This window comes from Apodemus sylvaticus, chromosome 21 (assembly GCF_947179515.1).
Source record: "Apodemus sylvaticus chromosome 21, mApoSyl1.1, whole genome shotgun sequence".
NCBI classification, from domain to species: domain Eukaryota; kingdom Metazoa; phylum Chordata; class Mammalia; order Rodentia; family Muridae; genus Apodemus; species Apodemus sylvaticus.
Window position 1 is genome coordinate 43,703,773 of NC_067492.1, and position 24,791 is coordinate 43,728,563.

The following is a 24,791-nucleotide window of genomic DNA, read 5'->3' on the forward strand; positions in this document are numbered from 1 at the left end:
TACAAGGTCTCACCCTCAAGTCCTAGAGCTCCCTGAATTCCTAGGTCTCTCCTAGACCAGACGAGCCCCAAACTTGTGAAGATCCTGCTTCTACTTCCCTAGTGCCCGGCTCCGTTTTTAAACCTAAAGCAGCAGGACGGACAGTCAGTCCCCAAAGAGGAGCTTCCCAGATGAGTGGGGAAGTGGAGTTAAAGGAGTGCTTCTAACCGGCCAGCTTTCCACTAGCCTACCGGGAGGCGCGGCCCTCTGTTCCTCCAGGAGTGGGGTCGTGGCAGCCGCTACAGGCCGCAGGACCGGAGAGAGGCCGGCGCAAACCCAGTCAATCCCGTAGGAAGGGCCCGAGACAGCACAGCCGCCTCGCGGGGATGCTCGGGACGCAGCTCCGGTAACCGAAGCGTCTCGACGCCAACCGCCACCGCGGGAACCAGTAGCGCGGTACGCGCGCGGGCCGCAGCCGCCAGCCGCTTCCGCGCCTGCGCGGCCGTGGGACGCCCCGCCCCGCCGGGCTCTGTGCGCGCGTCCGCTCATGGCGGCCGCCGCAGTGTGTGGTACTTAGCGGGCGCGCGCGGTGAGCTCGAGAGCGCGCGGGGCGGCGGCGGCGGCGGCAGGGAAGCCGGGCTGCCGGGCGGGCGCGCTCTCGAGGGCGGCGGCCCAGGGTGTCCCGTCGGTCTCGGCGCCGGGAGAGGTGGAGGCGCGGCCCGCGGTGGCGGCGGTGGCGGCGGCGGCAGCTGGCGACCGGGCGCGTTAGACGGGGCCGGGGTCCGCGGCGCGCTCTCCGCCCACAGGTAAGCGGGCGGCCTGGAGGGAGGAGCCGGCCGCGGCCCGGGGAGGGCCTCGGGTCCCCTCGCGGAGCTGCGGCCTCTTTGTCTCGGCCTCTCCGGGCGGGCCCAGCGGACAGCGGCGGTGAGGGGAGGCGGCGGGCGGGCGGGCGCACCGAGGCTACGGCCCGCGCCCTCGCTCAGTCTTTGTTGTGTGGCCCGGTGTACGGCCAACATGGCGGAGGTCAGCCGCGCGCTGCGCGGGCCGCGGTCGGGCCTTGCCTCGGCGGCTCCGGGAGGGCGGCTTCCCCCGGACCCGCGCCTTTATTGTGCGGGGAAGAACGCAGCCTCCTCCCTTGTTTATGTCGCCATGAGCGAGCGCGCGGACGCCCGCCTGGGCCGCTCCAGCCTTTAAGCCTAAGCCTTGCTCCGCCCAGCTTCCTTTGCGGGATAGTTCGGGGTCCTTCCTCCACGCTCCCAGATGCAACTTAGTGTGCACGCCCTGGGCTGCGGACCGTCCGTTCCTGGAAAGATACCGACTTTGTTTACCCTGGCAGAAGAGTCACATTTGTGCATTCGGAAAATGAGGCCATGTAGCTGATTTGTCAAAGTCATGGAAGCCCTGAACGTGGATGTAGGACAGGGATCTTAGTGCTGTTCCTAGCGTTGAGCATTTACCATTTCTTGATAGGCTACTGTCCGGGCTGAAATGTTAACTTGTTAAAGCGTGTGGAGCATGGGCTCAGAACTCTGCCCTCCCAATCCTGCCCCACCGGTTTGTGACCTTGGGCACGATTGTGGTGATTTATTTTCCTAATCTGCAAAATGGGTCTAATGGAGGGTATTTGTCTCAAGCCTGTTGAGAACCGATGAAATGGGAGATAGCTGACGTGCAGTGAGCTCTTAGAGTAAGTGCTAAGCTCTTGGAGTAAATGATTATTGCTAAAGGCCCTTGCTTAATAAAATACACTTAACTTATTTTGGCATGGATGCATTGGTAGCACATAGTCCAAAATGTTTGAAATCGGGTTATATAAAATCGGGTTAGTATTTGGGTTTTACTGTTTAAAAAAATGAAAGGATTTAGAGGACAGAATGACATGCTTTCTGAGATTATGGAATTTTGGGATTTGAGTGACAGGGATGTGAATGGGTAGATACTGTACATTGTGAATTCGGAAAGTCAAATGAAGTTTTCTTTTAGCAGTTTTAGTTTATGGATCAGTTCACTTTCAAGGACTTCAATTACCTAACTTGGAAAAGTAGGACAGTGACTCCCTTTAATTAGTGTAGTTACCTGTGGTGTCACCATCTCCTTCAGAAGCTGAAGAGCAAAGCCTGCTCCTGACAAATGGGTTGGTGTAGTAACTGTCTCGAGCGATTGGCTCGCGGGCTGGGGAATGTGTTTACCTATGGGATAAGTTCGTGATTGCTGGAGGAAGATTTTCCAAAAGTGGATTCCATAAATTAACCATACTTTTGTTTTGTTTTTGGAAGTTTAAATGACGATACAAACTTGTTATCTTTAGTCTCAGTTTTGTCCAGAGCTTTTTACTTAAAGTGGGCTTTAACTTATTTGTGAATTGGTTTAGGAGACCACTCTTTTGGCATTTTTGCACCAGTTTTGTAACAGTATTTAAAACTGAAACTGTGTAGCAAATTTGGGGAATTGCAAATTTGACTGTAGTACAAAAAAGAAAGAAAAAGAAACAAAGAGAGAAAAGATTACATTTAGAAACAAATGTAATTTACTTTGCTTCAGAATCTGTTCCCGTAAACCTTGGGAGAAATTCCTACATCAGAAAGCTGGACTTGGTGGTAGAAACCTGAACTCACATTAGTTGCCAGGAATTCCAACATTTGATAGGCTGAGGCAGGAGAATAGAAAAGTTTAAGGTCAGCCTTGGCAATCTAGTGAAACCACATCACTAAAAACAAACAAAAATCACTGTATTCTTAATGTCTGTAATTTAGAAGAATATGCTATTCTATAAAGATTAATAAGTTACAGGGGAAGTACCTAGATGAGCCAATGATGTGAAGAGTAGGATTTTGTTTTCAATGTGTAAGGTATTTTGAAAACCAGTCTTACATAATTAAGGTAACAAAACAAGTTTAGTGACTTTGCATAGTTTTAGATGATTGCTTAAATTATATTTTACGGTAGTTGATAGACCCAAAAAAATTAAGAGTGGAAATGCTCTTAATTCTGTTTCAGATCTTTAAATAGAAAACAGAAGTTTCTATATGTAATTTGTGAAATATTTAAATGTTTGATCTATTTCATTTAGACCTTGCCTTCACCAGATCTTTATGAAAACTTCAGATCTCCTTCCCTCCCCAGAAACATACAAATCTGAAGAAGAAAATTTCTTCTTTACAATATTTATCGTTATCAGTACTTGCCTGATGGCAGAGGTTGGAAGAGGGCAGTAGATTTCCTGGAGCTGGAGGTAGTTGGGAGCTGCCTGATCCCTGTGACTCAACTGGTGTGCTCTGGAGCAAGTGCTCTTAACTAAGCCGTCTCTCCAGCCCTGAGTTAGCCGTTCTTATGGCTGCCTAGTGTTATCAGTGTAAATGAACTTTCTAATTAAACCTCTGAACCTGACTGGAAAGGCCTTGAGTATGTAGTCCCACCATCTTTAATGCGTTAGTACAGAGCCCTGTCTTAGCTGGCCCTGTCTGTTGCTTCCTTGTTGATGGACTGTGTGCTTCCAGGTCCTTCTTTCTACTAAATTCATCATCACTGGCTGAGCTCTTCATGGACTTCCCACATCGAATTGGGTGCCATCTCTCCATGTGCCCACAACATTCTGTCTCCACTGCAGTGTCTCCTGAGCTACTACTTTTCTCTGGTTCTTTGCTTCCCCAAGTAGGCTATAATCTCTGAGAGTTAGCCTTGTTGACCTGCTTGTTCTGTACTCTGTTGGCATATAGTTGGTGCTGAGTAAATCAATGCTAAATGACTGGCATTTTTACATTGACTTAAGTAGACTTTCCCAGCCTTACCGTAGTGTTTCATTCTTGCCCTACCTATTCAAACTAGATTATTTTGTTCCTTGAGTACTGTACATTTTTGTGGTACTTTGTGGTTGTGTATACTCTTCAATGTCTGTTTTTGCTACTTTGGGATTAGTTTCTCTGAGCCTTAGTTTCCAGTACCATGTGAACAGCTATTAAGTATATTACTCTTCAAACCTCCCAGGTCCTACTCTTGAAGTACCATTGTAATTGTGCTATTGAAAGGATAGACCATTAAGAGACAGACCTGGATATGTCTTTTGGCTCTGTCATCTGTCAGTTGCCTGAGCGGGCCCTGTCACTTTCTTTTCAATGGACTGTGTGCTTCCTGGACCAACAGACATTGAAGAGTACACACACCTAAGATCCTTGAGAGCTGAGATACTGCCTACTTCTGCATTAAAAAACAATGTGCACATAGATGAAATAATCAAACGTGCAGTAAAATACTTCTAATTGTTACCGGTTACATTCTACCCAAAGAGGTAAAATTGCAAGTTATTTTATATACTATAAAAGGAGTCAAAGAGACAGTGGTAGGGACAGCTGCTGATAGGGTGGTAACATTTGAAGGGAGATGAGGAACTGGAGCTGGCCCTTTGAAGCAGGGGCAGCCTAGTAAAGAGCCTTGAGGCTGCAGGGAGTTGGAGAGTTCAGGGAGCCAGGAGAGTGCTCCTGAAGTGAAATGACGACTGAGGAAGCTGGCAGGTGGGTCAGATTCTATTGAGTCAGCAAGGAATGTGCAATTAAGAGTACTGAGAAAACTCAAAAAGGTTTACTTACCAGGATAACAATCCACTGACTTTTAAAGGTCGCTTTAGTTGTTTGGAGACTTGATTATTTTTTATAATCTGTGTTAGCTAGTTGTGATCTGGATTGTAAAGAGCTGGCAGTGAAGATGAAGTAGATGGATTTGAGGTATATTTTGAATACATAATAACAGATCTTGATGATGAATTAGATATGAGAGATAGGGAAAGGAAGGAATAGGATTTTTGGCTAGAATGACTGTGGGTTGTGTTGCCACTTGTCAGGATGAAAAAGACTGGAGGAGGTGTGATGAGCCAGGATGGCAGTAAAATTTAGAGCTCTGATGTGCCTATGTTGAGCTATCTATGAAGTCGGAGGCAGAAAGAACATCAGAGGTATACAGTGACAGAAGCTAGATGGGGCAGCCGTGCATGCTTGAGCTGGGGAGCTGCTCCGAGAGGGAAGGGTAACAGTAGACAGAAGTGGGGAGAGAGGCAGGCTGGGTGCTTCTTGAATTCTCAAGGGAGAAAGGGTAATGTGCAAGCTTGATGGAGGGAATATAAAATAGTTTTGGCTTTGGTGGTTTCTGCTGTCCTTTCTGAAAGGTGAGGTAAAACCCTGGGTAAATGTGGGTATACTGTGTGTGGCAGGTCAGAGGTCTCAGAAACGGGCTCAAACATCTGAGGAGGGAGAAAGAGGAGCTGCTGCCAACTGCTTGCTGTTGGCTCCTGATGGCTGGTGAAGGGCATCCTAGGGGAGCACTAAAGCAATTGAAGGGAGCACTTTGGTTCTTAAATGTAAGCTTTTTTGTTGACACTTTACATAAGTACAAATAAAATGGTATTTAAATCGTGTGTAGGCCTTGAGCTTTCATAAAGTGAACCCCCTGTTATAACCAGTCCCCTGGGTTAAGAACCTTACCAGAACTAGGAACCCTCTTTCCTCATCTTAATTACCACTCCCCACAGGAGGCACCTCTTGCCACAGATGGAATTGTTTCCGAGCTTTCTACGAATGAATTAATGCTGCCTGTGCTCCTTCCCATATGTTCTGGTTCTTGTGGAGTTTGTTCCTGACAAGGTCACCAGCCTCGAAGGTGCATCCCAGCACTTATGCATGGGCGTGGGGGGGAGGAAAGAGGGAGGGAGCAAGCGATCGTGAGTGCACGCATGTGCTTTGCTTTAAGTCAACAGAAACAGCAGTTTGAATAATGCTGATAAAGTCTGACCAAGTGGTTCTGTTTGGCAAAGATTTTTCACGTAGTTCAGCATATTGAACTTATTTGTATTTTATTTGTACATTTTTTGTTTGTTTTGAACAGAGGTTTTGTTACATGAACCAGAAGGAGAAAAAACAATCTACTTCTAAACAGAGACTACCAGTGAAAAATAATTTCCTTTTCTAACTTTCCCCTCTTCTCTTTCCTTTTCAGTTTTCTGTGAGAGGTTTTCTGTAGCTGAAACTCCTGGAACTGGAGTTATGGGCAGTGGTGAGATGCCATTGTAGGTGCTGGGAACCAAATCTGGGTCTTTTGTAGGAGCAGTAAGTGCTCTTAAGCACCAAGCCATCTCTTCAACTCCCAGTTTACAGAAGGTTTTGCCATTTACAACATTTACTTATTTTTAAATTATGTGTCTGTGTATGGATTTATGTAGATCCCCTGTAAGAACAGACATGCTCTTAACCATTGAGCCATCTCTCCAGCTCCAGCCATAAATATTTTAAATTTAATTTTTTGCTATGACTGAAATAGGCATTTTCTCATTAAATAATTGATATCTGTTAGTAATTGTTGCGCACCATATCAAAAGGAGTTGAGCTTATAAGTTTTGATATCATATGACTTGACTGTTACTTGTGAGTGTAGGCTTGTTTGCCCCGTGTCCTGTGCTGATTCTAGTCTGAACCTTTCCTCCCTCAGCTTATTATTCTTGTTGCTGTTTTGTAGCGCTGGGATCACGTCTAGGCCTAAGACATGCTAGATAAGTGCTTTACCATTGAGCTATGTGTCCCCAGACACCTGGCATTTTAGCAGTTGATTCTTACATGTATAATAAATATACAATAGTCTTATGCACCACAGTACTATGGTATCTGCACCACATTTAAACCGCTTTCTTAAGGAAGAACTGTTTTCAGTTTATGCCTTTCTACATATGGAACTGAAGGCTGTTGTATTCATAAGCCCTTGCCAACATGTGAATGAGAAGAAAGACCCTTGGTAGAGAATGTGCTGGATCACAGAGATAAACACTTGCTATTGTGGTGTAAACTGCTTAATTATGAGAGCCTTTTACATTTCCCCAAGGATACTTCCCTACATTTTTGCCAAGAGTTAAGACTAAAGTCTTTGAAAAAAAATTTATAATGTCACTTCCTTACTTTTTCGAACTTTCCCTTTGGTTGAAAACGTTTTGTATATAGTATACAATTCACAAGGTTTTTGTGTGTTTTTGTTTGGTTGTGTGACAGGGTCCTGCTGTGTAGCCCAGATTGGAATTCACTGTGTAGTGCTGTCTGGTTAACTGACAGCAATCCTCCTGTGTCTGCCACCCAAGAACTGAGACTGCAGGTGTGAGCTACTATACCTAGCTTCTGCAAGATTCTTGTTGTGTTAGGGATGGGACATAAGGCCTCTCAAGTGCGAGGCAAATATCTGTCATTCAGTTTTATAGAAGCCGGCTCACAGCCCTCTCAAGGATTACAACTTTTCGTATTTGGTGTTTTGCCTGCATGCACCAGATGCATGCCTAGTGTCTGAAGAGACCATAAGAGGGCATTGTCTCCTCTGGAACTGAAGTTATAGACTAATATGAGCTGCTATGTAGGTGCTGGGAACTTAGCCCAGCTCAGGAAGAAAGATCAGCCAGGGTGCTCTTAACTCTGGGCCAGCTTTCTACAAGTTTTTAAAGAAGGATAATTCCTTTTTTGCTTTTCTGGGAGAGCAGGCTAGCTGACTATTTTTATGCTTATCTTTGTTTGTTGGTTTCCTGCTTTGGATGGACCTCCCCCCTGCTACACTTAACTCCAGGTCTGTATGTGCCTCAGCCTGTCAGGACAGGTAGCTTATAATTGGATCAACATAGTAAAAGACGTTGTTACCCTTTCCCCCATACTATCTAAGTTCTATTTCTTACAGCTAGTGCTATTTATTTATTTATTTATTTATTGGTCTCTTTTTTTTTCCCGAGACAGGGTTTCTCTGGGTAGCCCTGAGAAACCTCACTCTGTAGACCTGGCTGGCCTCGAACTCAGAAATCCGCCTGCCTCTGCCTCCCAAGTGCTGGGATTAAAGGCGTGCGCCACCACTGCCTGGCTCAGCTAGTGCTTTTTTTGCTTTACCATTTACTTTGTGTTCAGTGCTTTGCTGTAGCTGTCACCTTGCTACTTTTCTAAAAGTTCAAGTCACTTGTAGGCTGCGGGTAGGCCACTGCCTTCCCTAACCTAAGTTGTCCCTCTTAGAGCTCTCTTTACTGCACTCAATTTATTTTAGCTCTGTTTACTGCAGTGCTTGTTCCTTCTTGCTTCATTCCCTTGACTTTGAAGAGCTTGTCCAGTTTCCTGAGAACATATAGAGAGGAGGTAGTATTTCAAAACCTTGCGTCATTATTTTGATCTCAACATTGTTTGATTTGAATAGATGAGTCTAAGTATAATCATTTTCTTAAAGAATTTAAAAAGCAATACCATATTGCTTTGTAGTTGGATATTGCTGTTCAAAAGCGCAGTGCTTCTGTGCTTTCTACTTACCTATGCAAGAAATGTTTGAGGGTATGCTGTATGTGCCAAGTATTGTTTTAAGTATTTGAGGTACATCATTGAACTAGACAAATTTCACCTTCCAGGTAAGGGTGAGTGGTCCTAGAATAATAAACATAAGTAAATTGTATAGTATGTAGAAAGTAATTACAGTCTAAGGAATAAGCACTAGAGAGGGCTGGGAAGTAAGGAAAGAAGAGGGATAAGCCCTTTAAAGGTTTTAGGAGTTCACAAAAGAGGGGTTAGTAGTTAGGGCACAGGTTGAGTTTTTTTGGTTAAAAATCCTTGTATTAACATTTTAATGTTTGTATGATGTGTATGGGGTGTGTTTACATGTCCATGTGGTGTGACAATGTGTATGGAAGTTAGAAGACACCCTGGAGAAATTGGTTCTTTTCTGGACCTGTACGTATACACATAGGTGTTTGACTACATGTATGTTGTGTAATAATGTTGGATCCCCTGGAATTACAGACAGTTGTGAACTGCCATGTGGGTGCTGGGAATTGAACCTGGGCCTTCTGGAAGAGCAGCAAGTACTCTTAACTGGCTGAGCCATCTCTCCAACCTTGAATGAGGTTCTTACTGTGTCTTCTCTCAGGTTGCAGACATGCTCCACCATGCTCAGATTAAGGTTACAGTTCAAAATAGAGAAACAGGGTTGGTCCCATTGAGGAAGTAATGTATATATGAAGATTTGAAGAAAGTCAAGAAGTTAGCCATGTGGACATGTAGGAGAAAAGTGAAGACAAGGTCCAATAGAACAACCTAGTCTTGTCATGGAAGAGTAAGGAGAAAGAAGAGGTTGATACAGAATATTGCAGACACATCATCATATTGGTCATTTATAGGATTTTAGTTTTCATTCTTGTATGAGAGCCAGGGGAGGGTATGGAACAAAGGAATGAGATGTGATATAAATTGGACTAAGCTTGCTCTGCTTAGAACATATTAGTGGGTGAACGTGGGAGACAAATATCGAAAGAGAGGAAGATTGAATTAGGAAGATATTGTAATCAAACTTCTAGGTGAGAAAATGCCGTCTTAGGCCAGATGATGCTGTAAAGACGTTGAGGAGTTGTTACCATACATGATTTTTTTTAAGGAGGGACAATAAGATGGTTGTTTGTGTGCTGAAATTACAGACAGATTTTTAGTTGTTGTTTTTTGTTTTGTTTTTATTTGGACTAGAGAAACTTTTTAAAATTATTTTTTTAATTATAATTATATAATTTAATTATAATTAACATATTTTCCCCTTTTCTTCCCTAAGTCATCCCGTCCACCCCCCCCAGACCCCCCCAACTCACAGAAATCCACCCATCTCTGCCTCCCAAGTGCTGGGATTAAAAGTGTGCCACTGCTCCCAGATTCTCTGAACTCTTTCCACCTTCTCTTCCCCTTACACAGGGATCCATCTAAGCCTAACCCTTCGGTGCAGGAATTTTGTTGTAGATGTGTCTGTCAGTTGGGACTGGGCACCAACACAGTCTCTTGTACTCTGCATTTTGATTGATTTTAGTTTTTTGTAATGGTCTGTTGAGGGGGTGAGAGCACTTACCTGTGTGTATAAGGATAAATATTTAGAATGTGATTAGGAATTATGTTGGTGTAGTTAAGTGGTGGTTGTAGGTTTTTCTCCAAGATCCATGATCTAGGTAATTGGTTAAGTTTCCAGTACCAGACAATGTAGACTTCATGTCCAGTTAGAAAGCTATTGGTTACCGTCAAGATAGTCACACCACTGCACTCTTGTGGTTACTGTGGCTCATAGGTGTCATAGCTGGATAGGAGTATTGGATGCTTTCATCCTTTGGAAGCTTGCATGGTCACCTTGTGGTACCATGAATGCTAGTCCTCAGAGAGGAGGCTTTATAGGTTAGATCCAGTTCAGAGTTTCTGGGTCCTGTGTCCAAAGTACATAGTATCTTCAACAATAGGAACTTACTTTCTGCCTCCGGGAGACAACCAAGGGCAATAACAATAGCCTGTAATGTTTTGGGAGTCTGTTGAATAGCCCTGGCCAACAACGCAGAATAAGGCTTCTTTTGCATGCTGTTGGATTTTTTGTTAGCTACACTGTAGCTCTTGTAGGGAAGCATTTTCCGCCCAGAAGGAAATTTTTCATTTAAACTCTATATGTATATTTTATACATAGATTTATATGTATGTGTGTAGTTTTAGGTAGATAATAAATGATTCCTTATGACTTTTTCAGACAGTCTTCCTGTTTTTCTGCCATCCTGTGGTTTAGTTCCCCCCCCCCCAAATCCCTCCCCCTAGCCCCCTTTCCCCCTGTCCTGGCCTCCCTCCCCCTCCCATTTTCCCATATCTTCCACCAATTACTTATAATCTGCTATTCCCCTCTGTTTCTTTTCCTCCCTCTCCATAGTCCCCTTTTCTTTCCTGGTTTATGAGGTTACTCCAGGTTTTTTATTTATACTCACATCTGAAGACTTGAAGTAGGATCCTCAGATAAGAGAGAGCCAGCTTGCAGCATTTGTCTTTCTGGATCTGGGTTACCTCATTCAATATGATCTTTTCTGATCCATCCATTTACCTGGCTTGACTCTGGTGAAGGCTGTACCTAGAGATACAAATTTAAGTTCTTAGAAAAGTTTAAAGGATCATCCAAGTTACCAGTGTAAGAAAAGTGGCTGTGGGCAACTCTGAAGTGCAGGTGTTTGGAGAGAAAATGGGTAATCAAAGGTCACTAAGAAGGATTGGTGAGGTAGCAACCACCATAGTTAGTGAGTAAAGTTTACAAGGCAGGAAGCTGATCTGCAAACTTTGTCAATGTTGGTGACAGTTCACAACTTGCAAACAAAATGTAATGAAATATTATATTTCAGTACATTTCTTAATTTCTTAATTTATTAGAAATTAAGGTGCTAAATTTATTTCTTAAGGCAGTTGTGGAATGCATACAGTCTGGTCAGCATGCAGACAGATTGTTCTGGAAGTCAGAATACCTCGCTGGGGATAGAGTGTGGTTGGTAGTGTTTTTATCCATCATGAATGGGAATGAAGCTCTGAGTTTGATCCATAGTACTTCAGAAAACTGACCATGGTGGCAAAGAGGATCAAGGGTTCAAGATCATCCTCGTGAGTCAGAGACTAGTATAGATGGCATGAAAGCCTGTTTCTTTTTTTCTTTTTTTTTTTAAAGATTTATTTATTTAATGTATGTGAGTACACTATAGCTGTCTTCAGACATACCAGAAGAGGGCATCAGTTCCCATTATAGATGGTTGTGGGAATTGAACTCAGGATTTCTGGAAGAATAGTTAGTGCTCTTAACCACTGAGACATCTCTCCCACTCCGAAAGCCTATTTCAAAAACAAAATGAACACAGAGTTTTATTGAGAGAGCTAACTGTCTGGGCCAGTTTGCCTCATTTAGCCCAAAGAAATGTTTCAAATTCTGTTGTTTCTTTGGATTTGGGGATATTTGCATAGACTTTACTAGTAATGGCCTCAAATTAAAACATTTAAGTGTCATATCATTTTGTATTTCAGATTTATTGATGCTTTGCGTGTGTGTCTAGATATTCTTGTAAAAATAGAGTCCTACAAATAGCCTGTTGGGGGTAAAGAGTGCCTAAAATCAACATATATTGCATTTCATTTTTATCACTAAATAACAGAGCACAGTGCAGAGCTTACCTAGCCTAAGTGGAAAAGGCAAGATCTTAAAATGTTGAGTTAGTTGTCTAACCTTTCAAAACTTTCTTGAGATACTGTGGATGTAATAGAAAAGGTATACCACATTTATTCCTGGTAAATGGGAAAGGAAACATTTATTATTATATTTCCCTATATCTGTCATTTTAGTTTCTGAAGTTTCATTTATCTGTGATCAAATGTCCCAAAAATACATGGAAAATTCCAAATTTCAAATTTATATGATGGAGTCACTTACTGTCCCACTTTAGTCATGAATCACCCTCGTCTAGTATGTCCATGCTGTATGTGCTTGCTACCTACCCAGCAGTCAGCCAGTAGCCACCTAAGTTATCATGCCTTCTACCAGACTGTCGTGGTCCTATAGTGAGAGTCTGTGAATAATCCTTGTTTTACTTAAAAAGGGGGCTGGAGAGAGCTCAGCATTGGCTTCTCTTCCATAGCACTCAGGCTTAGGGCTTAGCACCCACATGGTGGCTCATGTCAGTTGCTCCACCAGTTTCAGGATATTTGAAGCTCTCTTCTGGCTCCTCAGACACCAGCCACACACCTGGTGCACAAACATACACACAAGCAAAAACATTATGCACACAAAATTTTAAGAGAAAGAACATTTAAACAAGTAGCTCAGAAATGTAAGAGTATTAATACTAGCAATTAAGATCTAAGAGTAGGTAGAAACTTTCTTTAAATCAAAAGGCCAAGTTCTTGATTTAATAGGGAAGAAAAGTTCTCAGAGAACACATGGAGTAAATTATTGGTAATTTGTAGCCCCAGGTGTGCCTAATTTTAAATTAAACTTTGTCATCTTCAAACCACAATATGTGTAGGGTGTAGTACTATCCACAATTTCTGGCATCAATTGTGGGTCTTAGACTTGCTTATGAATAAAGAAGGAAAACTATTGTATTGGAATGGTAAAGTATTTTGTTCATGGGATGCTAATACTTCATTTTTGACATTACAGTAGGCAAATTCTGTGTGCTGTCTAGTAGAACCAGCCGCAGTGGAGTCCGAGATTTGCAGGGTTCCACATACTTTGAGAACTCAGTACTGATGGCATCATTTAGTTATTCTTGGGTTTGGTGTGCTGACATGAGAATATATTGAGTTAATAATGACAGATCACTTTTCCTTTGCCTGAAGAAAGACAGTAGGAAGAGGTTTAGAGGATTCACAATGATGTTGTAACATTTAGCAGGCTTGCTTCTGTCTGCAGTGCCCTCTTTGGTTGGTTGGGTTTTGTTGTTTTTGAGACAGGGAGAGCTCTAGCTGGCTGAGAACTCAAAGATACTGCCTCCACCTGCTGGGATTAAAGGCACACCTTATCGTGCCTGGTTTACTGTGCCCTCTCTATTTCAAAGGGATTCCTTAAAAACCTTGTCTTTGTCCTTTTCACCTATCTCCCTTCCCCAGGAGAGGGTAACTGCTTCCTTTACCCCATGGAAAATGGAGAACTGCTGTCTTCCTAGCCCTCTCCAGGCTGACTATATGCATACTCTTTGTTCTGTTGATACAGAGGAAGTTCCTTTATTTTCTGAGGCACAGCATGTTGTGCGCAGATGGGGACATGCACGCAGGCAGCAAACGCCGTGTTGCCCCTGAGCTACAACACTTTTTTTTTTTTTTTAAAGTTTTTGAGATAGAATCTCACTAAGCTGTCCAGTCTGGCCTTGAATTCACTTTTACTTGTCCTTAGCATCTCATGTAGCTGGGATTACTGGCCTGATCCACCAGGCCTGGGTACACAGCGGAAGGTATTCTTCTGACAGACTGGTTCTTTGAATTAAAAAATCTCCCTTCACCTTATTAAGGATGCTACTTGCTCTGTTTCTTGGGGTTGCCTTCCCTGTTTTGTTTACTGGACTCTTTAATGCTTACTGCGTTCTAGTATCTTCTACTTGAGGACAGAAAAGTGAAAAGTCTAAAAGCCTTCCAACCTCCATGCACTGGAGTCTCTTTAAGTGCTACTCTCAAACCACACCCTCTTCATTCTTCTGGGTGACTCTTTATCAAGTTGTATCCAAGGCTGCTTTTGTAGAAGTCCTCTGTGGGTGGCTGTGCAGTTACTGCTTCCTTTTACCTTATGATTACTACTTTGCTAAAGCGAGTAGGGGGAAACACCCCTTTTCTGCTTTCCTCTTAGGAACCTTAACATTAGATAGATATTGGTTTCATACATATCAAGCTCTCCAGTCAGCAACACTTGTGTGTCCTGTAATTCAGTCTATATTCTCTCCTAGAAGTTTGACCCTACAGGTTAAGCTCAGGGTCTGGAGATTTGGAGGTCACTCAAAAATTGTAGTTTATAAATCTGACCAACAATATGCTGTGCTGGATATAAAATAGGCTTTACAAGACTTCTTTCTTGGATTGATAGATAGTGTGGCTCACAGAACTCTGGAACATATTTTGCTGATGTCCATTTGTTATAAATATTATAAATAACATATGGTGAGCAGCCAGGAAGAAGAAATGAATAGCGCAAGTTAGAAGGGAAGGTGCTAGGAACTGCTATGTCTTCCTCTTGTGCATACCTTCCAGACCCTTCAGCATACTCCTCTTTCTGAAAACTGAGCCCTGCACTTGTGGGATTTTTGTGGAGGCTTCATTATTTAAACATGGTTGATTAAATCATTGGCCTTTTGCAGTCAACCCTACCTTTAGCCAGCCAAGAAGCTCCCCTCTTTGAAAGGTCAAGTTTTTGAGTGACAGAGCTGTATTCTTGGCTACCTAACCTGTTAACACCCAGCTTTCAGCCATTCATTAGCATGCAAAGATTTCAGGGATTTTGGAGAGGGATTCTTCCCTCTCCAAAGTGCTGATTAGGGCTTGTATGTCTGTGCTGGGCTTCTATTTCTTGTTAATCCGTTGATTAATTACTTCAATAGTAGTTTTCTTAAAGGTTCCTTCTACCACTATTATTTGAGGTTTTGCATAGTTAGATATATCTGCTTATTATTTTAATACTTTTTGAAAAAAATGGGAATAATTTGAGTTCCTTGAAGAATTTATGGAAGATAATTTATCCTAACAATGATGTACATTTGCGTTTTTATGTCTTTTACTTTGGCTTCTTCATTACTGTCTTCTGTTAATAACTTGATGTTCTCCTTTCCGTTTTTATACTTAATTATGACCTTCATGTTACAGCTTTGATGTGAACACTAGTACTGGCTTTACTTAGGAGTTTGTGAAAAATACAGATGGCCTAGTGGTGGAGCATTATTTCTCTGGAATATTTGAGAGTCCTGTGTTACTAGACTCAGGGTTATAGTATAGACCCCATTAAGCAAAGTTTGGTCACCCATCCTTAATAAATGAATGAAAAGAGCCAACTTAATAATGAAAAGCAGAGAAGGGAATTTGTTCACTGTAGCTGCTTTGGGCAAAGGGACAACAATAACTGACACCTCTCCCCAACTAGAGTTTAGAGGGAAGGGGACAGATACACCTAATTAAGCATTGTGGCCAAGCTGTTACCCTGTCTGTAGTCCCCGTCTTCCCTGCAAGGTCATTTGACAAGTTGTAAAACTTCTGTTGGAGACCAGATCCTCCTCCTGTCCCTCAGTGCCTCAGGCAGTTCATTTCTTGGGATCAGTTTCAGTGAGAGAGAGGCAAGACTGGTTATATGTAGGCTAGATCTTAAGCAGTGCAGTACAACATAGGAAACCAACTGAGGGGCTGGAGAGATGGCTCAGCAGTTAAGAGCACCGTCTGCTCTTCCAGAGGTCCTGAGTTCAATTCCCAGCAACCACACGGTGGCTCACAGCCATCTGTAGTGGGATCTGATGCCCCCTTCTGGTGTGTCTGAAGATAGCTACAGTGTACTCATATACATAAAATAAATAGTTCTTTAAAAACAAAAGCTGTATTAAAAAAAAAAAAAAGAAACCAAATGAAACCCAAAAGACATAGTCCAGCTTCAGACCTGCCACATTAGAGCTATGTTTTTAACACGATCCCCTGATGGCTGGTGAGCGCATTGAGTTGAGGGCCAGTGCTTCCAGGGCGCACTCTTCCTTTAATAAATGAGGGATTTCTAAGATGACTCACTTTTATTTTGCCTTTTATTTGTTAACCGCATTGCAGTATTTCCTTTATATAATACCTATGAGGTTCTGATAGGTATTTTTTTCCAAAATGAAAGCCTCAAATAGGGAATCTTGGAAGCAGCAGATGTGTCACAAATTTGAGTTCCCTTACAAGTCACGGCCCATATTCCTTTTCCATGTCAGCTTTCTGTTATGTCCTTTTCTTGACACAGAGACCTGAGGACAACCCATTTACCTCCATAGAGAATGGGTCTCATTGACCTGGAGTGCACCAGTAAATATAGTTAGATTGGCTGGCCTAGGAGCTCCAGGAATCCTCCTGTCTCTATTTCCCAGTGCTGGCATAACAAGTAACTCCTCCATTTGGCTTTTATGTGTGTGAGAACTAGGTCTTCATGTTTGCAAAAGTGTATCATGTTTAAATGTTTTAACTCAAATTTCTGATATAAAGTGTCAATCCGTAATTGTATAGTTATAACTTTATTAGCATTTTTGCCACTTGGAATTTGAACTCAAGGTCATGTATCCATACCCATCCAAAATGTTTTGGAGACCTGTTGTTGCTTTGTTAGTATAAACGGAGAAGCAGAGGGGCTCAGTAGGACTAGAAAAGTTATATAGGTGTTGCGTTAGTTGATTTATACTATGTGGTCATCATAAGATGGTGGTTAAGTTCCATGGCTTGTACCCTTTAACCTTAGTAAAGATGGCTGCCAGTCACCAGTCATGTGGCCGTTATTTAAAAGAATTTTTTAAACAAAATTTGTTTATTGTATTTATTGAGTGCACTGTAATTTTCTTCAGGCACACCAGAAGAGGACATATGATCCTATTACAGATGGTTGTGAGCCACCATGTGGTTGCTGGAAATTGAACTCAGGACCTGTGGAAGAGCAGTCAGTGCTCTTAACCTCTGAGCCATTTCTCCAGCCCAAGATTTTTTTTTTTTCTTTAAGATTTTTTTGAGTCCTACCAGGCAGTTCTTTAAAAATAAGAGTTGAATCCAGCTAGGCACACACCTTTAAAGGTCAGGGGACCTCTGTGAGTTCCAGGACAGCTAGAGCTATACAGAGAAACCCTGTTTTGAAAAAAACCAAAACAATTGAATCTAAGTTACATATACAGTATATGCTAGAGTTGAATTACATACATAGCAAGTTGTAGCAGAGACAATGAGAGATGAGTGATGCTTCAGTGTGGGAAGTGGGGGAAGTGTAGAGCAGAGCGAGTCTAGCTGTAAGCCATTTGGGGGGTCTCTGATTCGCGCTGTGGCAGTTGGAAATCAAGTATGCCAATTTTTGCCATTAATCTGTACTGAAGCCAAGCTGTTTGTAGTTTAAGAAGGAGGCAGGGAGGGGAAAAACCCACCCAGAAACCCCACTGCAGAGGTTTTCTATAAGCACTGAGAGGAGCTGATAGAGCTCGTAGAGCCTAGATGGGCTTGGGCTTAGAGAAGCCACTAGAGTTCTGCCCAAGGGAGGAGCCTCCTAGCAGACAGAAGGAAGAAATAGAGTAGGCAGCTGAGACGGAGATGAAACTTCAGGGGGCAGCTGGGCGCAGAAGCTGCAGAGAGAGAGAGCATAGTAGGACTGCAGTTCCTAGGGGCAGGCAAGGGAGCTGAGGTGGATGGAGTGTCTTTGTGACAAGAATTTCTATCCAGGGTAAACCCAAACTGAATGGCAATCTTGGCAGAGAAAAATTTTCCAAATCACAGAGGAAAGGTGTCCGTTCCCACATGACTGGGGCCCATGTAGGGTCAGAGGAGCTCCTGGCACAAAAGTGGCATTTGTAGTAGTAGTCCACAAAGCTGGAAGCCTGGGGTAACACTTAACCAGTAGAGAGAGATGACAGAGCAGGGGAAAAGGGAGACAGTAAATGTCCCAGCAGAGAGACCCAGACACGAGTGTGGCAGGTCAGAGCTGAGAGACGAGCTTGAGTGCCCAAGTGGGTGCCTTGGGAGGGTGCAGAAGACTCTGGGAGCTGTAGAGACATTAGGGCACAGACAGGGAGTGGATTGGTTAGAACGTGTGGAGGCAGGAAGTAGTTGTAGAATTGGGGATCAAATCTGATAGATGGCAGGAGCCAGCAGAAACAAATGATCCAGACTTATCTTAGGAGAGTCAGATCTGCAGCTTGGTTCAAAGAGGACTAGTTCCTAGGAAGAGAGCTCATGTATGCCGATCCCACGTTTTCCCACCAGATGAAAGAAAAAAAAAAGGAAGGCTATGATTGCTCCTAGGTGTGGTAGAGGAGGTTTGTTGTACTTGTCGGGGAGAGCATAGCCAGAGGCAGGAACATCTGGGAGAGTGGGAGAGCATAGCCAGAGGCAGGAACATCTGGGAGAGTCCAGAGAGAACATGGCCCTGAGCCTGGCCATGTGAGGGAATGGAGAGCCAGGAGATGAAAGAGTAAAGGCTAAACAAACAAACAAATGTACCTGGTAATCAAAATGGCTGGATTAAATAGGGAAGGGGAACTAGGGGAAGGGCAGCCAAGCCTCTGAGCTGGAGGATTTTAGGGTAGAGGGCAGGGTATGCCAGACACACACACACACACACACACACACACACACACACACAGAGAGAGAGAGAGAGAGAGAGAGAGAGAGAGAGGCAGGCAAAACATACACATTAAATGAATATGAGCTGGAGACATAGCTCAGTTGGTATATGTAGTGCTTGCTTAGTTTTTCAAAAGCCATGGCACCACCTAAAACTAGGTGTGGTGAGCAATCCCAGTACTTATTGGGAGGTGGTGAAAGCTAGAAGATCAGAAGTTTAGGGTCCTCTTCAAAATCCAGGTTGTATTTCTGTTCTTAAAGATGTTCAGTGTAATCTAGTATCAAAGTAATGTGAAAGTGATTGAACACGATAAAGGTGGGCAAGTGGGTGGGGTTGAAGTTGCTGAAAGTGAGTAAAACCCATTGTATCAGAGCCCTTATTTCCTGCTAGTTTTTGGTTGTATTGAAGGTTGTCCTAAGCATCATATAATACCAGCTTAAATCTTTGAAGCTCCAGCTGACACCATCCAAGTCTGAGGTACACAGGGCTTTATGGGGCAAGGGTAATAAGGCTTGTTTAAAAACAAGGCAAGCCACTCTAGTTTAATGAGGCCAGTTAAGAAAGCTTTCCCAGAGTGGGATGAGGGTATAATCTCAATTTGGAGGTAGAAGTATAGTTTTATGTGTTCTGAGTGTGTTTATGATTCTCACTGCATTGGAAGGGGGTGTTTGAAATAGGCTGGCACACAGCAGCAGAGTTAGAATTGAGGAAAATGGCAGTTGAGGCCTGGAAGCATTGAGTTTGGGGAGAATGTTTTTCACTTCGTGCAAATTCTCAGGATAAAGACCTTGCCTGGCTGTGTACTTCCCTTCATCCCTGTATGTGTTTCCTACCCTGGAGCCTTAAGCACTGAGATTGTGACCTCTGGAAACTTGCTCTACTAGACTTAAGTGCTGCCAGTGTACCGGCTTCATGTTGCTGGTGGCGCCAGGCAGAGCTGCTCAGGTGGTCTGTGGGGTGGGGTTTACAGCAAAGTCCGCCCTCTTGCTCCGCCCTGCCCTGGAGCCTACCCAGTTTGGAGCCTAAGCAGCAGGACACCAGAGCTGCTGGCCTTCTTCTGTTGGTTCAGTTATTGGAGATCTCTGGTTTAACACCACACAGCTTGGAGTTCATGGGAGGTGGTGTCTCTCCTGGGGATAGGCCACCGTTGAACTCCTTTAAAGACTGAATGGAAGCAAGCAGCCTTCTGTGCTTAGGAGTCCAGGGCCCAGGAGGGGCTTCTGCAGGCTGGCCTTGGGGGTTGCGGGAACCTGAAGCCTCCGTTCTCATGACCTGGAAGCCCACACGATTTCTGCATTCCTGGAAGGGAGTCCTGCTCACATGCTTGCCAACCGTTGGGACCAGGACCAGAAAGAGGAAAGGTACTGACATAAACAACTGTTTCTAAGACAGAAACTAGATCGTGTGAACCTGTGGATTCTGGTTTAGGCTGCACCGCTTTGTCTGGCTCTGTGAGGTTGGCAGTGAGGGTGTAGTGGAGCTATAACAACTCCGATTTAAATCAAGCTTCAGGTGTCACGACTTCTGCAGACTTGTCCTTGGATTCTACTGTAGGCCTGCTTTGTGGTTGAGAGGCTTGTGGCCCAAGATGGAGCTGCAGTCTACCTTTCTAACTTGGTCATGGTATAGGGGTTTTCTGTGCAGTAATAGCTCTGACCACATTTAACAAATGTGTTGTCCATGCTCAGTTGAAATTAGAATGCTTTCTACAGTGTTTGGAAGATAGCAAAAATGTTGTAACATGAACCTGAACTTACGCTGATAAGTGCTAGAGATATTTTGCTAGGTCTAGGCACTGGTCTAGTATTTTTCTCATGAACTTGGCTATATTGTATTTAAATATAAACTGAGGTCTTTGATGTGACCAGAGCTGTTTTTGAAGGAATCACTTTTCAAATTACTGTGTTCTTTTAAGTGAGTGAGCTACACTTAACATTGTGGAGTACATGGAAGCTGGCTGCTTTGGTAATGCCAAATCCATTGTTTCACAAGTGACCTAAAATGGATAATCATCTGCATAAGGAATTTGCTCAGTTGGAAACTAGATTACAGAGTGCTCTTTTTATCATGATGCCTGTGTCACAGGGCTTCAGATGGTGAGAGCTGATTAATCTCCTGTTCTTACATACCATGGGCATGAATGAGCCTTGTGATGGAGTTTTTTTTTCTTTTTTTACACTGTGTGTTGGAGAGGAAACCCAAGACCACAGGCAAGCTAAACATTTGTTAGTGCTTTTTTTTGCCATTTGAACTTGAGAGTATTGCTTTAGTAACAAAAGAAAAAATGTAAACTTCCAATGCTGCTCTGGGTTCCCTTATTTACAGTGTCTACTGTCTACTGCAATCTAGAATTCCAGTTGTATTGACTTGGCTACAATTGTAACCACGGTTGTTTTTGAAATGTTAAAGTCTTTGCAGCAGAATGATTATAATTGGCAAGAAATGCTATATTTAGTGTAGTTTCAGGGAATGCACTGTTAGGACATTGATTGATCTTTTGTCAATTTCTGAGACAAATTGTGACCTGCTGTATCCCACAGAGCAGTCTTGGGGAAAGGAGCTTATTGTAGGTGACCCTCACTAGCTGGTCCTTTCCAGATGATACACAAGCCCTGGGTAGTTACAGTGAAAGCTGTAGCCACACGAGGGAACCCATGGACGGGTGCAGGGAGTTCTTTGCCCATCCCCACCTAGTGTTTGGTGTTCTGTGGTGTTCTTTTCTTATTTCTTCAACCTTGAGATGGGGGCACTGACTGAGTGGAGACAAAAATGATACCTAGCTGACTTGAAAAAAAAACAAACAACTTAGTAGTTAGCTGCAGGTAGATAACAGGATGGCGGCACCACCTTTCCCTATGGTGATCTCTGAGCCCCATCCCCAGAGCAAGCACGCTTCTACTAACGATGCTCTTCACCTCTGGGAAGAGTCGAGCTGGCTCTGATGGTCTTTGGCATCATACAAAGAACTACATAGGACTAAAGCAGTAGGTCCTGAAGCTATGAGCAAACTCAGACTTGAGAAGAAACAGATTGAGGTGAAGACTCCGGGAAAAAGTCCAGCCCAAATAAATTTTATATTGTATTTAAGGTTTTGTTTTTATTTTATGTGTATGGGTGCTTTGCCTGCATGTATATATATGCTCATCATATATTTGAGTGCTCTGGATGCCTCTAATGAGCCGCCATTTGGGTGGTAGGATTTGAACCTTGGTCCTCAGGAAGAACAACCAGTGTTTTTAACACTAGGCCATCTCTCCAGCTTCCAGCCCTGTATTTGTATTCTTTGTTTTTGTTTTTGTTTAAGTGGGATTTCTCTGTGTAGTCCAAGCAGTCTGGCCTCAACCTTAGAAATCATTTGCTTCTGCCTCCCAAATGTTGGGAGTTAAAGGTGCGTGTGACCCTGCCCAGCTGTATTTAAGTTCTTAAATACAGTTTTGTAGTTCTATTGTTTAGGATCTTTTTTTTGAAACTGGGTCTTACTATGTTGTCCTTCCTGGCCTGAAACTATGTATTCAGACCAGGCTGACCTTGAGCTCCCTGATTCCCACCTGTTTTTGTATCTGGAGTTGCAGGGGTTAAAGGTGTGGCCACAGTGCCTGGTGCAGTTCTTATTCTGTGTAGTTGAGATTTCCAGTGCTTTTAAGAACAGAAAGGTATTTTAAACATGCTATAGAACCTTTTGGAAATGTGTTTTTACTCATACAACGCCAAAAAATTAACCTTTAGCATGTAATTTTTATTTTATTTGTATATGGCTTTAAAACTATATTTAACTTTAATGTTCACAGTAAATTTTGTGGTATGTTTTACAAGTATTTATGACATGTATACATACATATTTATAAATGTGTTGTATTTGTAACCTTTTCTCCTGCTTCCTTTTATTTTCTTGTTTTTCTTTACAGAGATGAGCCGTCAGACTGCTACAGCATTACCCACTGGCACCTCAAAGTGTCCACCATCCCAGAGGGTACCTGCCTTGACTGGCACAACTGCATCCAACAATGATTTGGCGAGTCTTTTTGAGTGTCCTGTCTGCTTTGACTATGTGTTGCCACCTATTCTTCAGTGTCAGAGTGGCCATCTTGTTTGTAGCAACTGTCGCCCCAAACTTACATGTTGTCCCACCTGCCGGGGCCCATTGGGATCCATTCGCAACTTGGCTATGGAGAAAGTGGCCAACTCAGTACTCTTCCCTTGTAAATATGCCTCTTCTGGATGTGAAATAACTCTGCCGCACACCGAAAAGGCAGAGCACGAGGAGCTCTGTGAGTTCAGGCCTTACTCCTGCCCCTGCCCTGGGGCTTCCTGTAAGTGGCAAGGCTCCTTGGACGCTGTCATGCCCCACCTGATGCATCAGCACAAGTCCATTACCACCCTGCAAGGAGAGGATATAGTGTTCCTTGCTACAGACATTAACCTTCCTGGTGCTGTTGACTGGGTGATGATGCAGTCTTGTTTTGGCTTTCATTTCATGTTAGTCTTGGAGAAACAAGAAAAATACGATGGTCATCAGCAGTTCTTTGCAATTGTACAGCTGATAGGAACACGCAAGCAAGCTGAAAATTTTGCATATCGACTTGAGCTAAATGGTCATAGGCGGCGATTGACTTGGGAAGCGACTCCTCGATCTATTCATGAGGGAATTGCAACAGCCATTATGAATAGTGACTGCCTAGTGTTTGACACCAGCATTGCACAGCTTTTTGCAGAAAATGGCAATTTAGGCATCAATGTAACTATTTCCATGTGTTGAAACGGCAATCAAATATTTCTGGCCAGTGTTTAAAATTTGCATTTGACTTCACAGAGAATAAGGCACCCATCTGCTTGCCAACCTAAAACTTTCCTGGTAGGTAGAAGCTAGACATGAAGGTAAATAAAAAGAAAAGCTGTTAATACAGGAAACAGTTGCATGTAGTAACACTAATATATTTAAAAATAATTCAACAGTAAACCACTGAAAAAATATATATACCCAAGATGGGCATCTTTTGTATTAAGAAAGGAAACATTGTAAAATATTTCTGAACTTTGTGTTTGTTGTAGATTGATTGTATTGTTGACAATTTTTTGGGGGTGTGTGTCTGTGCACGCATGCGTGCACGTGTGTGGTTGGTTTTCCTTTAACTGACAAGCCATCTGCGTGGTCACGGACCACTGCTTTCCCCTTGTAAGTCAACACATAGTGCTGCTGTGGTTTTGTTTTGTTTTGTTTTTTTGTTTTGTTTTTGTTTTTTGGTGTGTGTGTGTATTTGCTAATTTTTATTCTAGTTTTTCATTAAATAAATTTGACTTTCTTTTCTGTAATTCAGGTTTTTCTCACTTTTGTACCTTTTAAGTTAGTGTCTTTTTGATATTCATAATTGCTTAATGTCAAAAGTTTGTGTTCAGTACATACTTTCTTTTCCTTCAATCAATTTATTAGAAATATTTTTAATTCAGCCCTTTTGTGAAAAATAGGAATTCCAGAAAGGAAAGGTAGCAGGGCAGCTGTCAAGGCTGAAACAAGTACAGGGTGGTCCTGTCTTGCGATTACTGTCCTACGTGCGTCACACCGTCAGGTCAGGCTAACTCTTTGAAAGGTTAGGTTAGGGGGTAAATTCTGATTTATATAAATTAAAAAAAAAATCAGGCTTTTCCTCTCTTCAAATGTCTTGGGCAAATCACATGTTTAAATTGGTTCTTGTATTTATTGGTTTTGCAAAAGAGTGCATCATCATACACAGTATTTGTAATTAAAGTAAATCACTTGTTTTTTAAAAAAGACAGTTTGCAAAAAATGTTTTTGGTCTTTTATAATTCTCATTAAAAGATTATCTGGCAAATTAAAAAAATTTAATGTGTTTACTTTAGCTCTAGGTTGTCTGTCTGTTTGTTTGTTTGTTTTTTGTTTCCCTGGAGCTGAGGACTGAATGTAGGACCTAGCACTTGCAAATGCTCTGCCCCTGAGCTGCAGCCCCAACCTATAGTCCAAAGCTTGATGAAGTCAAGGGTATTTTCCTGGTCCAGTTTGTATTTTAGAGCAGAAGATTGTATGCTACTGTTTGAATTATGTTTTATTATGAATCACAAAAAAGACTGGACATCTCTCCCTCCCATTTTCATTCCCATAAGGACATTAGGAATATGGCTAATTAATGCCGATCACTCTTCCTTTATAAAAAAAAGTGAGTTATTTTATCACTTCCTAGCTCTAGTGG

At 42.8% G+C, this 24,791-nt stretch overlaps 1 protein-coding gene across 2 annotated transcripts; it reads left to right on the forward strand.

Annotated features, from left to right (window-relative positions):
• Positions 1 to 706: 706 nt before the first annotated feature.
• On the forward strand, positions 707 to 23,984 carry Siah1 (siah E3 ubiquitin protein ligase 1). Of its 2 annotated transcripts, XM_052167194.1 has the most exons (3): positions 726 to 785; positions 19,785 to 19,949; positions 22,494 to 23,984. In XM_052167194.1, the coding sequence occupies exons 2-3, from the start codon at positions 19,856 to 19,858 to the stop codon at positions 23,342 to 23,344; spliced, it is 945 nt and encodes a 314-aa protein (XP_052023154.1). In that variant the 5' UTR covers positions 726 to 785; positions 19,785 to 19,855; the 3' UTR covers positions 23,345 to 23,984. The 2 variants fall into 2 exon arrangements, with proteins under 2 accessions (XP_052023156.1, XP_052023154.1); XM_052167196.1 differs by lacking the exon at positions 19,785 to 19,949 and having other exon boundaries at positions 707 to 785.
• The last annotated feature ends 807 nt before the right edge of the window (positions 23,985 to 24,791 follow it).

Coding starts and splice junctions, on each gene's coding strand:
- Siah1 (XM_052167194.1), top strand. CDS start 19,856: ATGACCTGGAAGCCCACACGATTTCTGCATTCCTGGAAGGGAGTCCTG. Junction 19,950..22,493: donor CAGGACCAGAAAGAGGAAAG/GTACTGACATAA, acceptor TTTTCTTTACAG/AGATGAGCCGTCAGACTGCT.